We start from the raw sequence: 17,571 nt of genomic DNA, 5'->3' as shown, positions 1-17,571 counted from the left end.
TCCCAGTCTGCTGGCTGAGGGGTAGCGTTTTTTAAGTCGTCCCATTAACTTCCTGGAGCTCAGAGTGATTTTTCTCTCCCTCTACCATTGGCAAGTATCCCTTGCAGGGTATCGAGTTTGGATCCAAACAGACAATGTTATGGCCGGGGCATACATCAATCACCAATGAGGTCATAAAAGAGGCAGCTCCTATCCAATCTTGGGTGGAGCATCACATTGCTGGGGTTGACAACTGGGTCACAGACTTCATCAGTCAGGAGCAAATCAATCCCGGGGACTGGTTATTGCCTTTCACCTTAATGAAGAAATGGCACAGCCATCCTTTTGTCTCCCTCTGCCCCATCCCAAGGAGGTGTCTCTGCATAAACTGCAAATTGTCTGTATTTGGTGGCTATGTTTTCCTTTAGGCACTCTAACTCTTTTTACCATACTAGACGGTTGACGTAGGTGGTCACCAGCCTCCAACGTGACCATATACTGGTGTATTCACTCAGCTATTCTTGAGGCTTACAGAATGAAAGGTCAATATCCTCATCCATCATTTTTGGCAAACTCTGTCCATACAGTGGGTGCTTACCGGGCTGTGCAACACAGGCCTCGGCTTCTCAGCTTTACAGGACTAATACAACTCCGTAGCAGCATACAATGGTGCAGAGATGGATTGCTAAAAAAGCCTTTATTCCTCCATTTAAAAAGCAACGTTTTGATCAAACAATATGATCTTTCTCACCAATCTTGGCAGCTTTACAGAACTGTCACATGCTCCTCTGCCTACACCTTCGCATCATTTTACAAAGTGTACACCTTTGCATCGGTGAATGTGAGTTTTGGTTTTAAGATTTTGCAGGCAGCATTAGCTAAGCATTCCGGATAAATTTTGTAATTCCGTTTCCCTTCCTAGGGACTGCTTTATAACACCTCATGGTTCTGTGTCTCCCAATAAATGACCAAGAAAGGGAATTTTTGTCTTACCATAAAATCCTTTTCTTGTAGTCTTCATTGAGGGACACGACATTCCATTACTCTGTCCTTCTCAGGGGTACCAAGTTGTTGGGTTTGCTCTGTTTTTGGTGTTCTAACATTGGTTAAAATCACAAAGCTCTAGAAGAATCTGGGAATACAAATTTATAACAACTTTTGACACTTTTAACAGAGGGCTAGATTTTTCAAGAGGATTCATTCGTGAATGGGAAGTATGAGAAATCTATAGCACATAATATTCTGGCCTGGTGACCCCCTAACACTAATTCAGTGGACTATTTAAGTATTTATTTCTCTGCTCATCCTGTTGTGGTATTCTTTTAAGTGCAAATTAATCACATCCATGTCTGTGCCTTATCATAAGTATGGGCTTAGTCAGACGGGCGTTTTTAGCCGCGATTTGCGCATGCGCATGCGTCCGGCGATTTTTTAAAACCATTGCTTTGCAATGGTATCGGACACATGAGCGCTTTTTATGCGCTCGTCCGATAAATTATAGAACAAAAAATCGCAGATCGCACCTATCTGCGATCTGTGATTCCTGTTCTCTTCTGTATATGCGCTCAATGGGGCCGGCGGCAGCAGCGCCGACCCCATTGAGAACATATAGAAGAAAAATCATTCTTCTCTGCCACAGCTGTAACAGCTGTGGCAGAGAAGAACGATGTTTGCCCATTGAATTCAATGGAGCGGCAATACAGCCGCTCCATTGAAAGCAATGGGCTGCCGGCGTGCGCGGGGTGAATTGTCGGGAAGGGGTTAAATATATAACCCCTTCCCTGCAATTCATCCTAAAATGTGTTAAAATAAAAAAAAATTGTATACTCACCTTTCCGCTGCAGCCGGAGTCCAGCCGCGGCCGCTGTCAGTTCTCCTGAACTGCTTCTCGGCACTATTCAGCCGGCGGGGCTTTAAAATCCCCGCCTGCTGAATGATCTGCCTCTGATTGGTCACAGCCCTGACCAATCAGAGGCTGAAAACACTCACACACCCATTCATGAATTCATGAATGGGTGAGTGACTGCTGCCTTAGGGGCAGGTCTGACTCACATCCATTCATGAATTCATGAATGGGTGTGAGTGAGGCATGCCTCTGATTGGCTCAGCGCTGAGCCAATCAGGGGGCAGGTCTGACTCACACCCCCTTCACACCCACTGCAGGACGGCCGCGCGGAGCTTCGGCTGCCGGCAGAAGGTGAGTATACAATTTTTTTTTATTTTTACACATTTCAGGATGAATTGCAGGTAAGGGCTTATATATTTAAGCCCTTACCGACAATTCATCCCGGGCTCGCCCGCAGCGCATTGCTTTCAATGGAGACGGCTGTATTGCCGTCTCCATTGAATGCACTGCGCTGGACAGCTCCGGCCCGTTTCTAATAAAACGCGGCTAGGAGCAGATTTTCGGGCGATTTGCGGGCGACTTGCGCGCACCGGTCACGCGATTTGCGGATGCGCATCCGTCATGCGATCCGCAAATCGCGTGAAAAAACGCCCGTCTGACTGAGCCCTATGAGTGTATATATATGCATGCCTCTTTGGATCTATTTTATTATGGCTGAGGAAGAACCCTGCTATAACATCATATATTTTTGTTAGCCATTAAAAGGTATCACATCTACAAGATTACTTGGTTTCTCTTGCTAAGAATAATCACATTTTACTAGAAGAGTGGTGACAGGTACACTGATACATGAACCTATGAAGATAAAGGCTTCATCACTGCCTGGTGATCGAACATCATGACCTAGTTATTCTGACTCTAAAGTCTACTGTTAAATTGCAGTTTTTTAATCCACCACTGCCTTAGCTAATAATTGAATTTTGCTACATTGAATTTATAATTGTTTATATAGAAATGTTGTAAATTTCAATATCATTTTTAAGGTTGTTTCAATGAAAAAAATCGTAAAATCAATTTCATTCTTGGCAGATAACAGCACTGGGAACTTACAGGGACATCTGATATCTGCATATTGTAAAGCAGAGGATTGTGATATAACACAAGATACATATGAAGAACCTGCCATTATCTCAAATATCTCCTCAGCGTTTCACAACAAAGATCTATCATCTGATCTTTTTATACAGGTCCTATCTTATGATGCATCACAGATTGGAAAGCAAAATACAAGTCAAAAAAAGGGAAAACTTCAGAGAGCTCACATGGGGGAGAAGCTGTATTCATGTCCGGAATGTGGGAAATGTTTTTTTCATAAATCAAAGCTTGCTACACATCAGATAATTCACACAGGGGAGAAGCTGTTTCCATGTTCAGAATGTAGGAAATGTTTTTCTACTAAATCACAACTTGCGAATCATCATAGAAATCATACGGGAGATAAACCATTTTCATGTTCAGAATGTGGAGAATGTTTTCTGTATAAATCAGGTCTTGTTACACATGAGAGAATTCACACAGGGGAAAAGCCGTTTCCATGTTCAGAATGTGGGAAATGTTTTTCTACCAAATCAGATCTTATTACACATCAGAGAATTCACACTGGTGAGAAACCATTTTCATGTAAAGAATGTAAGAAATGTTTTAGAAGTAAATCAAAACTTGTCAGACATCAGAGAACTCACACAGAAGAGAAGCCATTTTCATGTTCCGAATGTGGGAAATGTACTTCTACAAAATCAGAACTTGTTAAACATCAGAGAACTCACACAGGAGAGAAGCCATATTCCTGTTCAGAATGTGGGAAATGTTTTTTGTATAATTCTGGTCTACATAGACATCAGAGAATTCACACAGGGGAAAAGCCATTTTCGTGTTCAGAATGTGGAAAATGTTTTAAAGATAAATCAAATCTTGATCAACATCAGAGGATTCACACTGGGGAGAAAGCATATTCATGTTTAGAATGTGGTAAACGTTTTATGTATAAATCAGATTTACATAGACATCAGAGAATTCACACAGGGGAAAGGCCATTTTCATGTTCAGAATGTGGGAAAGTTTTTACCCAAAAATCAAATCTTCTTAAACATCAAAGAACTCATGCTGGGAAGTAGCCATTTCTTTTTAAAAACTCATTTTTATGACCGAAGGCACAAGAAAAACTACTGTTACAGTCAGTTTCATGTGATGTAGGAGGAAGGGAAAGCAATACAGAGTTTAGGGGAGGAGGATTTATCAATGCTCTTGCGCCAGTTTTCTGATGTAAAAAGGGGCAAATTTTGTCACGTGTTAAGGAACCTTTTACATGGAATGGAATTGTCCGGAGATTGTACCGCAGATGTGGATTTTGTCTTTCAGTGAGGATTTTGTTGCATTTTTTACATTTGAATCATCATCTTATGTTGCAGCATTGAGAAGGCCCGATAATGCTCTCGATAGAAGAGAGGATGACATTTTGGATATATTTTTTCTCTATTTTAGAAACCTGTATGCTTCTAAGTTAAGTGTGGATTGTGAAGATTTTTATGACTATTTGGCTCAGGTGCAATTGCCAACTTTGTCTAATGATCAGAGAGCGATATTAGAGTCTCCTTTGACACTGGATGAGTTAAGGGATGCAGTAACAACACTTCCTAATGAAAAGTCGTCTGGGTTAGATGGTCTTCCAACTGTATTTTTTAAGAGTTACCAGGATATGCTTCTGCCACACTTATTGACAGTATTTAATGAATCATTACATGACTCTTTACTTCCACCATCAATAAGAAATGCTATGACTGTTTTAGTTTCATCAAGGTTTTATTGAATATTATGACAGAATTCAATGTCATCCAAAAGTCTTAATTCCCCATGCAGGGGCTAAATATTGCAAGTTTTGCTATGACTGTTTTAATTCTTAAATCGGGAAAGAATTTGTCTCTTCCTAACTCCTATCAACCAATATCTCTGTTGACTTCTGATGTTAAAATCTTTGTGAAGGTACTTGCAAATCCATTGCTTTTATTAAAGTCTGGCTTCATGCCAAACAAATCAACTTCTAATAATTAAAGGCTGCTATACCTGAATCTTCAGGTGGATCATCGAGTTTGTTGAGTGGAATTATTTGTGGGCTGTTCTTCATAGGATGAGAACAGCCCACAGTGAGACATTTGTGGCATGAGTTATACTGCTCTATTCAATGCCAGGGGAAAGAGTGAAGATAAGTGGTTGTATTTTGAGACGGATAGTGTGGGAGCAGGGAAGAAGGTGGTAGTGTCTCCTCTTCTTTTTTCTTTGGCAATCAAGCCCCTTCACGTCATGTTTTTCCACAAATCACAAAAATGTGACAATTTAGAAAAAAACATAATTTTTTAATGATATTCATATGTGACAACATTTGTAACATGTGAAAATGGAAACATACCTAACATTTACCACTTGGCTCCCCATAAGATTTCCTCTTTTTGCATTTTCTGTGGTGTTCATCCGCACAGTCTCTTTTTAACATCAAACAACGGTCGGCCATCATATATGCAGTCCACGTTCCCTGCCAACTCTTTTTTTTATCACGTTAATATCCTGGTGAAAGCGCTCGCCATGTTCTTCCATAAAATCATCAAGATTGTCAGGAAAGTAATTTAAATGAGCATGAAAAAAGTGAATTTTGACGCTCATGTTGCAACCAAGCAGTTTAGAGGATTCCAACATCTCATAGACTAAAATGGTGTATTTTGCAGACTTTGTGTTCCTCAAAAAGATTTGTAACACCTTTCTGAATGCAGTCCATGCTCGCAATTCGCATTCACTTATGGCTTTCTCGAATATGTTGTCCGCCATTAATTTTAGTATTTGTGGGCCCATGAAAATCCCAGCATTGATTTTGATTGATGGAAGGTACTGAAAGCATTAAACTATCCCTGCATAAAGCTGTCATGAATTGCTTCATTAAGCCTAGTTTTATGTGTAATGGTGGCAACAGTATTTTCGAGGAATCAACCAGTGGAGGTGAAACAATGTATTTTTTGCCAGGTGTGAAGGTACTTCTGCCCAGCCACTGCTTCTGAACCCAATGTTCAGTCCTTGTTCTGGAGTCCCAGTCACACAAAAAGCAAGGAAAACTGGTGTAGCCTGCTTGTTGGCTGAGCAATCTTGCAATCACCTTGAAATCCCCGCAGACAGACCATTCATGAAGTTTGTACTACGCACTTTCCAGCAAAAAAGTAAGCTTTTCTTATGCCTCTTTCATAGTCACAGAATGTGCTACTGGAATGGATTGATGGATGTTAGTATTGTGTGATAGAACACCTTTTAAACTGGATTTGCTGGCATCCATGAACAATCACCACACTCCTGAGTTGTAATTAATGTTGAAGTTCATGACTGCTGGAATGTCTCGACAATGTACCAAACTGCCTTCCTCAGCAAAAAACGGAAGTGAGTCTGCTTCTTAAAATCTGTAAGGCGAATCACGTATTAGGACACAGTAAATTCTTTTCATAAAGTTGTGATTCTAACAACTCTGATGCATCTTTAGGTAAATTCAGATCACGGACCAAATCATTCAGTTGATGGTGGGTAAATAGCACTAGGGGTTTAACCCTCCATACTGTCTGGTTGGTACATCTCATCACTTGTATCACCGTCTGAATTGTCGCCTGTTGGGGGCTTGACATTGGATGGGGATGGCACAGGGATAGTTTCACTATGGGGCAATAATCTCATGGCAGATGGCATATTGGGATACACAATGTTACACTTACTAGTACTGAAATGGCCAACGCTCATCACTGTGCAGAAGTAGCAGTCGTCACTGTAATTTCTTGGCTCACGCCACTCCATGGGTACACTAAACAGCATTTATTCCCTTTTTCAACTTTTCCAGTTCCACAACCCCTCCACACATGCATGGCACACTTTGTGAGGAGCCCACAGTTTGTTTTGATCTGCAAGTTCACAGTAAATTCTTTTCATGAAGTCATGATCCTAACAACTCTGATGCGTCTCTAGGTAAATTCAGATCACTAACCAAATCATTCAGTTGATGCTAGGTAAATAGCACTGGGGTTTCGCCCTCCATACTGTCTGGTTGGTACATCTCATCTTGTATTACCATCTGAATTGGTGTCTGTTGGGGGCTTGACATTGGATGGGGATGGCACAGGGATGGATTCACTATGGGGTATTTCTGATTTCTTGGCTCACGCCACACCATAGGTACACCAAACGGCATTGATTCCCCTTTTCCAGTTCCTCAACCCCTCCACACATGTGCGGCACACTTTGTGAGGAGCCCATACTTTTTTTCTGATTGCTAGTTTAATCCTGAAGTATTGAAAATAAACATTTTTCATGAAAGGCGTAATCTTTTGCCTTTGTTTTCCTGTCGTATAACTGCCACATATGTAGCAAAATATTTCTGGATGATTGACACAACCTCATAAAGCTCTTGTACACGCCACGAAGAAACAACCGACCGGTCTCTATAAAGAAAGAAGGGAGAGGTGGCGTAAGGTATGAGTCATACCGGTGTGCCAAGATTACTTTCTCTCATATTTAGGCTTTGTGAATGCGGCAAAACTTCGGGATTCTACGTCCTCACTAAGTGGGCTTTAATCCTAGAGGACGTAGAAACATGCGTCCTCTTAGGATTAATGCCCACTTGGCTAAAGACGTGACAGCTCCATGCTGTCGGTACCCGCAGGTAGCAGACAGCATGGAGCGGTGATCCTGGGCAGCGGGCAGTCCCCCCGGCATTGCGATCGGCGCTATCCAATGGATAGCGCTGATCGCAATGAAGTAAATAAAAAAGTGAAAAAAGTTAGATATTCAGCTGACATGATGGATCGGATCCATCAGGGCAGCTGAAATTACTTACCCGGCTTGTCGTAGATGTCCCGTGGTGAATGGGTCCTCCGGGACACAGAGCCGCTCTTCTGCACATGCGCGCCAGACGTATGACGTCACGCGCATGCGCAGAAGGCCGGGAGCCCCGGCAAATTCAAAATCTCCTGGCTCCCGGCTAATGAAGGTAGCAGGGAACCAGGAGATGTTACCGGGGACCGCGGTGAGTGGTCCCCGGGCCTGCAATCGCCGCTATCCAGTGGATCGCGAAAAAGTTCAAAAAGTTTTTAAAAAGTACAAGTTTCACCTCCCCTCATGGATCCGATTCGAAAATACTCACCTCGGGTCCTCCGGCATGTCTTGGTCTTCTGGGAGCTGAAGTCCCCCTCGGCGCATGCGCGCCCGATGTCAATCATTGGGCGCGTGCACTGAGGGGCTCAAGCCCCGGGAAATTTAAAATCCCTCTGCTCCTGGCTGCCATGTGTAACCAGGAGCAGAGAGATTTCACCGGGGATATGATGACTGTTATCCAATGGATAACAGTGATCATTTCAAGTAAAGAAAAAGTGTAAAAAGTAAAAAAAAAAGTTGAAAAAAGTAAAAAGAAAGTTAAAAAAGCTTACGTTACATCTCCCCCCACGGATCATATCCGTCAGGGAGGATGAAATGACGTACCTAAGGTCCCCGGATTTAACCACGGACCTTACCCCAGCTTCTGCGCACGCGCCCATCACCAAAATGGCAGGCGCATGCGCAAAAGCCGTGGACTGCCAGGGTAATTTAAAATCTCCCTGCTCCTGGCTGCAAAACTTAGCCGAGAGCCTGGAGATTTCACGGGGGGCCGCGGTGAGCGGTTCCTGATCACATGTTCGCCGTTATCCAATGGATAATGGCAATCATGTAAAAGTAAAAAAAAGGTGAAGCTTTATATCCCCTCACCGATGCGATCGGTGAGATGAGATGAAACTTTTTTTTTAATTAAATGTATTTTTTATTAAGCTTTTTCCACCTTTTACATATCTTTATAGCATTTTTGTATACAACTGTTTCCCCTCCATGTATCCATCTCAGCCATATATCCTTGTATTTTTGGCTGGTCTTGCGCTTAGTATATATACTCTTTTCCCACGGTAAAATTTGGTTGACCTTGTTTTTAAATTCTCCTAGCGTGGGTGGTTCTTCATCTAACCAGCGCTGAGCTATTGTCTTTCTAGCTATGTACAATAATCTGGATACTGCCAGTTTTTCATGATCATCTAGCGCTAGGTCATGTGTATATCCCAGAATGCACACATATGGTGTAAAGTCCATACGTATGCCGAATGCCGTATTTATTGCATCTCATATTTCCACCCAATATCTATGCAATTTCGGACATCTCCATAGCATGTGGATTAGGTCCGCCGTGTGGGTTTTGCATCTTGCACACACCGGAGAGGTTCTTATTCCTATGTTGTACAAGAAGGCCGGGGTGCGGTACACTCTGTGTATTAGGAATATTTGCGATACTCTGTGCGACTCGCTTAGAGATAGTTTGGGCGTCATTTGTAGGATTTCCTCCCAGTGCGACTCCTCAATGGGCCCTATGTCTGCCTCCCATTTTGCTTTTGTTGGTATCGGGTTGTGTGCATTGATCGTGTCTTGTATGTGAGAGTATAATACAGATATTTTCCCCGCTGTGGTGGTGGCATTACCTATTATGTTCGCCACTATATTTGTTGTCACTGTTATTTCCGCCGAATTATTTTCCGCTTGTATAGCGTGTCTAAGCTGTAGATATTTGTAGAAGTCACTATTGGGGATGTCATAGTTCTGTCTTAGCTGTTCAAGGGTTTTCAGCTCCCCCCCCTCCAGTATCTGGACCACTCTCCTGACTCCCTTGTCTTTCCACCCTTGGAAACCGTGTAGTTTGCTGATTTCTGGTAGATATGGGTTATTCCATATGGGGGTTTACTGTGTACAGCTTGTTATACCGAGCATATTTCTGGTCTTCCACCATACTTTATGCATTAGTAGTAACGTGGAAGCATTCTGGCCGTCTTTTTTAAATGCTCCGCGTTCCAGTGTTTCAAACAAGTGTGACCCGGCAAAAAGATTTTTAAGGATTCTGAAACTGGCGCCTTGTGTCTCCTCCGTCTCCCATCCCCTGAGGTGTTGCAGCTGGGAGGACATGAAGTACGAAAACGGGTTGGGCAAAGCTAGTCCGCCCTTTTCCTTTGGATTGTATAGCAATTCCAGTTTTATCCTAGGTGTCTTCCCTCCCCATATGAGTTCTCTAAATAGTCCCTTGGCCTTGTGAAAGAATTTTTGTGTTATCCAGTGTGGGGAATTGTGTGTTAGATATAACAACTGCGGCATCCATATCATTTTTATAAGGTTCACCCTTCCTATAATTGTCATGGGTAGTTTGCGCCATATGTGAAGTTTTTGTTTCCATTTTTCCATGAGTGGTTCTAGGTTTATTTTCCCATACTCACTAACCTTTCTCGTAATTTTAACTCCCAGATATTTAATTATTGGGGTGCATTTCAGGGTTATTTCTCTATTAATGATTTGCGTTTCGGGAGTGTCTATTGGTAATATTTCGGATTTAGTCCAGTTGATGGTGAGTCCCGAGAAGGTTCCGAATTCTTTTATTACTTGCATCGTAGTTTCCAGGGATTTTTTCCCATCCCCTAAAAATAGTAGCATATCATCTGCGTACAAGGCAATTTTCTCTTCCATATTTTCTCTTCGGAATCCCACTATTCCCTGATGTGTTCGGATCTTGCACGCTAGAGGCTCTATTGCTAGTGCAAACAGGAGTGGCGATAGTGGGCACCCCTGCCTTGTCCCTCTGTGTAGTGGGAACTTTCCCGGATTCTGCACATGCGACCGCTGACAAAGCATCGGACACATGCGCAGGAGGCGGGGAGCCCAGGAAATTAAACATCTCCTTGCTCCCAGCGACCAATGGTCACTGAGAGCCTGGAGCAGTGACCTTGTTGAGCGGTTGACGGTCACGTGATAAAAAGGTAGCGATCCACTTTTGGCAGGTCTCACCTGACCGGATAGGAATTATGGATTCCGCATGCATCTGATCCGCGATAATACGCAGATCAATTGCATTGGATTACACAATTCCGCTCACATTAGCGGGTCGGAATTGCGTAATCCACTCGCTGAAAAGAGAACGCAGCGTTTTCTATTTTACTGCGGATATCCGCAACATAGAGCCCGTTGTGCCCCATGGTCGCGGATATACCCGCAGCCCATACGCAACTACATTGTGTACGCGCTAAGCAAAAGTGCGGGAAATACAAACAAAAAAAATGTACTGCGCATGACCGCCTGTATAAATAGGCAGTTATACGCAGTACATTACGCGGCCGTAAGCAGGGTCACAGCCGGGCTCACAGCTGGGATCCGCTGCGGCCCTACGGCTGCGTGAGCTTATTCAGACCGCTACCTGTAATACGTAATTTACAAGAAGCTCTGGGAACGCTCGCCTTACTGCAGTTCCAGGAGCAGTTTGTTGAGCTTTTGTGTGAGACCGCCACACCTCATCAAGCTTACGGAGACTCACAGAGCGCCACTTTTTACACCCCATACCCGCTACTGAGGTCACGAAATACCCCCCAAAAAGCATGAGAGGAGGGGGGATACCGGGTTTTATTGCCCCATGTACCCATCCCAACCAGCCTCCCTAATTACCCCTGTCTTCGGAAATACTACACAGTTCACATTATTACTTTTAACTAAGATTGGGGAAAGCTAAAAAGGGCGCGGAGGGGGGGGGGATTTTTTTAAGGTGTCAATTTTTATTCCGTACAAGTGGGCAATGGGGCCTGTGATTTATTCAGTTGCGCCCTGCAATCCAACGGGTGTTCCCTCCATTACAGGCCTTGCCATTTGTCCTATAAGTAGATTAGGGCCACAACGGGAATGTTTTTGAACACGGGACAAATAGGGGTATCCATTTTGGGGTGAACGTCTTCCTTCCTATCTATGCTGTACAAAAAAAAACTGTTTTTAAATTGACAAAAGTGACAAAAAAATGAAAATCGTAATTTTTTCCTTCAAATACTGTGGGGTCAAAATGCGCAATACACCCCTAGATGAATTTGTTAAGGGGTCTAGTTTTCAAAATGGGGTCATTTGTGGGCGTTCTTTATTGTTTTGGACGCTCAATGGCTCTACAAGTGGGCAATGGGGCCTGGAATTTATTCCGTTGTACCCTGAAATCCAACAGGTGCTCCTTCCATTATAGTCCTAGCCATGTGTCCTTTAAGTAGATTAGGGCCACAAGGAGTATGATTCTGAACACGGGACAAACAGGGGTATCCATTTTGGGGTGAAAGTCTTCATTCATATGTGTGCTGTACAAAAAAACCCTGTTTTTAAATTGATACAACTGCCAAAAAAATAAAAATTTTAATTTTCCCCTACTGCTTTGCTTAGATTTATTCAAAAATTGTACGGTAAAAATACACAGTACACCCCTAGATAAATTTGTTAAGGGGTCTAGTTTTCAAAATGGGGTCATTTGTTGGGGTTCTTTGTCGTTTTGGCCGCTCAAGGGCTCTACAAGTGGGCAAGGAGTTCTAAATCATCTTCATGCTAAATTTCTGTTCTGAAAGCCACCAACTACTCCTTTCAATTTGGGCCCCGTTGTGCATCCAGACAAAAGATTAGGTCCACAATGGGTATGTATCTGAACACGGGACAAACAGGGGTATCCATTTTGGGGTGCAAGTCTTCATTCATGTGTGTGCTGTACAAAAAAAAAGCTGTTTTTAAAATGACAGAATTGCCAAAAAAACGAATATCACAATTTTTTCCTTTTGCTTTGCTAGAATTCATTCAAAAACTGTGGCATCATAATGGGCAGTACACCCCTAGATAAATTCGTTAAGGGGTCTAGTTTTCAAAATGGGGTCATTTGAGGGGGTTCTCTTTGGTTTTGGCCGCTCAAGAGCTCTACAAAAGTGCTATGGGGCCTAAAACGCCTTCAAGCAAAATTTATGTTCTGAAAACCACCGACTACTCCTTTTATTTTGGGCCCCGTTTTGCATCCAGACATAAGATTAGGGCCACAATGGGTATGTCTCTGAACACGGGACAAACAGGGGTATCCATTTTGGGGTGCAAGTCTTCATTCATGTGTGTGCTGTTTGTTGTTTTCAGTTTAGCTTCTGGGATATATTCCCTGTATGTTGCCTTACTCTTTGCTTGTTGTTCAGTGTCAATGTCTATGTGTCAAGATCCTATATCCATGTCAGTTCCTATGTCCTGTTCCTTGCTCCGCTCTGTTGATATCTGCTTTGTGCCTGACCCAAGCCACCTGCTCTAATACCATGCCTGTTGCTGTGTTCTTACTGATTTAAGTTTTGTTTCTGTGAGCTATTTCTGCGAAGATCAAAGCTTTATTTTACCAAGAGTCCTGCTGCATCTGTCATCTCTGTAAGGTTACACCCTAGAGAGGGCCACATCCAGCGCCCAGGTGACCCATATCCCTATGACACTGTGATCTCCTCTATTACATCTGTGTGACAAGAGATGTGTGATCATCATCAGTAATTGTAACAGAAGTGTGTCCATCTGTGGTAGGGTTCGTGTAATACCATCACACAAACCCAAGCTGGTCAGAATTGAGATCACATTTAAATTCCTATTTTGCATCTGTTTTCTCTCAGAAAATAGATGCAACATCAACTGATCTTCCCTGTGGTGTTGGGCGAATAAAAGAATGCAGACTATCTATAAACAGTGAAATGGTGAGGGAACACTTAGGCCGCCAGCACATAAATGGATTTGAATTGCGGAATCCACAATCAGCACCCACACGGATGATCCGCTGTAATATTCACACACTGGAAGGCATTAACTTCTGCAGCTTCAAGCAGACAAGCAGATGTGAATCACGTTTTTTTTTCCAGCGGAAAATGAAAATCGCAGCATGCTCTATTTTAGCTTGGATTCTGCACGGATGGGCCCCATTGATCTCTAAGGGTGTATTCAAATCACAGTACATCCGCAATTACATTGCGGATGGGCGCAGATTTGTAGGCGGATAGTTTGTAGGTTGCTAGGAGTCCACATAAAATGAATTTAAAAAGCTGGAATGCGGGAAAAAGACAGTGCAGGATAGATTTTTTCAGATAAGAACACCCTATTGTCCATTGCGGTAGTCAGGGTATTTAATATGAGCAGATTCATTGCTCTCCCAAGCCAAGAGAGCAGTATGCAATTCTGAAGGCATGGTTTTAAGCTTTCACCATGACAAAAGCACAAGAAAATATGATCTGGGCATTAAGCTTTTATATAGAAGGGTTTTTCTCGGTTGTTGGTCAACTTTCTGATGTAATCACCTGATTGCAATATTTTTCCCGTGCAGACGATAGCATCCGCATTGAAAAACTATTGCATCCGAGATCATCCACAAACACTCACAATTAATATCCGAGATGAATCGCAGGTCTTCTGCGGCGGAAATCCACTTGCAGAATCCGACCTGTTCATGTGTAAGTGGCCTTAGTTAACTTACATGAATTCAAGTCCCCATAACATCCTAGCATACTAAAAGAAGCTGCAGAGGTAATTGCTGAACCACTCGCCGTAATCTTTGAAAATTCCTGGAGAACAGGAGAAGTCCCAGAAGATTGGAAAAGGGCAAATGTTGTCCCTATCTTCACAAAAGGGAAGAAGATGGATCCAGGAAACTACAAGCCTGTGGGCCTGACTTCTATACCAGGAAAGATCAAATTATTAAAGAACATGTATGCAAGTGCTTGAATGAGAATAAAGTAATTAACCAGAGCCATCATTGGTTTGTAGCAAACAAGTCATACCAGATGAATCTCATTTCCTTCTATGACAGAATCACTGATGAGGTTGATCAAGGCAATGGGGTAGAAATGACATATCTTGACTTTAGTAAAGAATTTGACAAAGTATCTCATACTATCTTTATAAAAAAAATTACCAAAAAATGGGATTGACAAGGCAACTGTCAGGTGAATTCACAACTAGCTGTGTGATTGAACTCAAAGAGTGGTGATAAACGGCTGTACATCCAATTGAAAGAATGTCTCAAGTGAGGTACCACAAGGCTCTGTCCTAGGCCCAGTGTTGTGCATCATTTTTATAAATGACCTGGAGGAAGGAATTGAGGGGAAACTGATCAAATTTGCCTACAATGAAAAAAAGCACATACAAAATAGAGGGAATTGAGCTAAGCAGCAATACATGTGAAAAAGACTTGGGTATACTAATAAATCATACACTGAACACGAGTCAAAAGTGTGATGCCGCAGCAAAAAAAGGCAAACACAATTCTAGGATGTTTTAAGTCAAGAGAAGTATAGAGTATAGATCATGTATAGAGTATAGATCTTCCTTAGACCTTATCTGGAATACTGTTGTTAGGGACAGCGAGTGTAAACCCACTGTGCCAATCAACAGGTTTGACTTTGGGCTAATCCTAAAGGTGTTATCCTGCTGACTCTGCAGTCTTCATCCTTTATCACCTACACAGGGAACCCTTTAACACCAGTACAGGGATCTGGCCTCCGCTGCGGATAGCCAAGTAGGCCACTACCTCTTGAAGTAGTACCTGTGTGGTTGGGGTCAGAAGCACCGATGCAGGCACCATGCAAACAGGCTGGATGTTCGGACAGAAACTGTAGCAAAGATAGGTTTGACAGAGCAAATGGGTAGGTAATAGAGCAGGGGCAAGGGCAAATAAGACAGGGAATGGTACAGACACACTAGCAAGGCAGTGGACCTGTACTGGCAGCAGAAGCAAAACACACCAATACTCTGCTTTTAACCTTGCTCTTTCCGTGCCATCGCTAGGCGTTTATGCGAATATCCGCAACCTTTCCGCAATGTCATTGTGGAAGGGCCATGGGTCAGAAAGTTTCCATTGACTTCAATGGAAGCTATCCGTATGGGGTCTGCACAAAAATGGAACATGTGATTTTTCCTCCACCAGCGGAAATCGCAATTGATTTCCGCTCGTGTGCAGTAAGAAGCGCTTTTCCATAGCATATTATGAACGGTATTTGTAGGGGATCTGTGGTGCGGATGCCCACCGTGAATTCTGCAATGCCTAAGTCGGCAACAAAAAGAAAATCTTAGGACTCTTGGAACATCATGAAAAAAATAAAGAAGGGAGTTTGCAATTAAAGTGAAAAATAGACCAGTCACTAAGGGCTCATGTCCACGGGCAAAATGTGATTTAAAATCCGCAGCGGATCTCCCGCGCGCGGATCCGCACCCCATAGGGATGCATTGACCACCCGCGGGTAGATAAATACCCGCGGATCGTCAATAAAAGGCATTTAAAAAAAAATGGAGCATGAAAAAATCTGGACCATGCTCCATTTTCGTGCGGGTCTCCCGCGGGGACGGCTCCCGCGGGCTTCTATTGAAGCCTATGGAAGCCGTCCGGATCCGCGGGAGACCAAAAATAGGAATTTAAAAGAATTACTCACCCGGAGCGGGCGCTGAAGGTCTTCTCTTCCTCACGGCCGCATCTCCCTTGCTTCGGCTCGGCGGATGTGCCCGGCGCATGCGCGCGGCACGTCGACGACGTGCCGCCGGCGTGAGGAATTCATCCGCCGGCCGAAAATGAAGATCCGGCCGTGAGGAAGAGCAGAGCGTCCCCGCCCGCTACGGATAGGTAAATGCTTTTAAATTGCTATTTTCAGCGCCCATGTCCGCGGCGCAGGAGGGACCCGCTGCAGATTCTCCATGGAGAATCTGCAGCGGATCTGATTTTCCCCGTGGACATGAGGCCTAAGGGGTAAAAACTGGCAGCTCATATGGCAGTCTAAGGGTATGTTCTCATGGGCGATAACACTGCTGAATATCCACTGTAGGAAATTCCACATCAAATTCTACAGTATTTCTGCAGTTCTCTCCATCTAAAACTCCTAGTCTCTTTTTCCTCAGATGATTATGCAGAATCATAGAATTGTAGAGTTGGAAGGGACCTCCAGGGTCATCTGGGCCAACCCCCCGCTCCATGCAGGATTCACTAAATCATCCTACACATATGTCTATCCAGACTCTGTTTGAAAATTTCCTTTGAAGAACTCACCACACCTCATGGGAACCTTTTACACCAATTGATCACCCTCACTGTCAGAAAAGTGTTTTCTAATATCTAATTCGTGTCTCCTCCCTTTTAGTTTCATCCAATTGCTTCTAGTGTTTCCTTGTGCAAATGCAAGTAAAGGTGATCCTAAAAGGATAATTCCTATTAGGGGGGCAGATCCACAATGAAGTCTATAGATATAAATCCCCGTGGCTTGGATGGGACTGAAAGAGGTTGTAGGAAACCCAGAGGATGAACCTGTGGCATCTTGTTTCAAGCACATGCGTCGCAAGAGGTGACATACCTGTTCACATCCCAGCTGTAGTCAGGATACCAGAAGGAACAGAACAAGAGTTGCAAAGTTTTTGTGACCCCCAGGTAACTGGCAAGCTTGGAATCATGCACGAGCTTAAGGACTTTGAGTTGACCAGCCTTCAGGAAATATAGTTGGTCTTTTTGCATCCACAGTCCATTCTTAAAAACAAGCTCCATATATTTAGATAGGCGACTCAGGAAAGGGTCATCTTCATATCCTTTTTTAAACTTAGCTAGTAGGTTTTCTTAGTGCACAATGCCCAAAATATTTCTTGGGGACAGAATAGTGCAGTCTGTGTTTCATCCTCCTTCAGGTTCCGAAAAAATCCCAGACGTCCGCCTTGCTATTTCTGGAGACGGGTCAGTAGGAAATAATGACGTTGAACCTGGAGAAAAACAGGGCCCATAGTGCTTGTCTTACTGTGCTTGACAAAGACTCCGGAAGAAGTTGAAACATTGCTGCTCTGAC

The 17,571-nt window shown here is 43.3% G+C and overlaps 1 protein-coding gene across 1 annotated transcript in view; it reads left to right on the top strand.

Annotated features, from left to right (window-relative positions):
* Positions 1 to 4,817, top strand: part of LOC136629206 (oocyte zinc finger protein XlCOF22-like) — a 31,031-nt gene extending 26,214 nt beyond the window's left edge. The window contains exon 3 of the mRNA XM_066605385.1: positions 2,915 to 4,817. Coding sequence (XP_066461482.1) covers positions 3,148 to 3,999 — 852 coding nt within the window. The 5' untranslated portion in view covers positions 2,915 to 3,147 and the 3' untranslated portion in view covers positions 4,000 to 4,817. The remainder of the gene's footprint in view (positions 1 to 2,914) is intronic.
* The last annotated feature ends 12,754 nt before the right edge of the window (positions 4,818 to 17,571 follow it).

The sequence above is a fragment of the Eleutherodactylus coqui genome, chromosome 5, assembly GCF_035609145.1.
Source record: "Eleutherodactylus coqui strain aEleCoq1 chromosome 5, aEleCoq1.hap1, whole genome shotgun sequence".
NCBI lineage: Eukaryota > Metazoa > Chordata > Amphibia > Anura > Eleutherodactylidae > Eleutherodactylus > Eleutherodactylus coqui.
The sequence above is the reverse complement of the archived record's forward strand: the minus strand, read 5'-3'. Positions and strand labels throughout refer to the sequence as shown.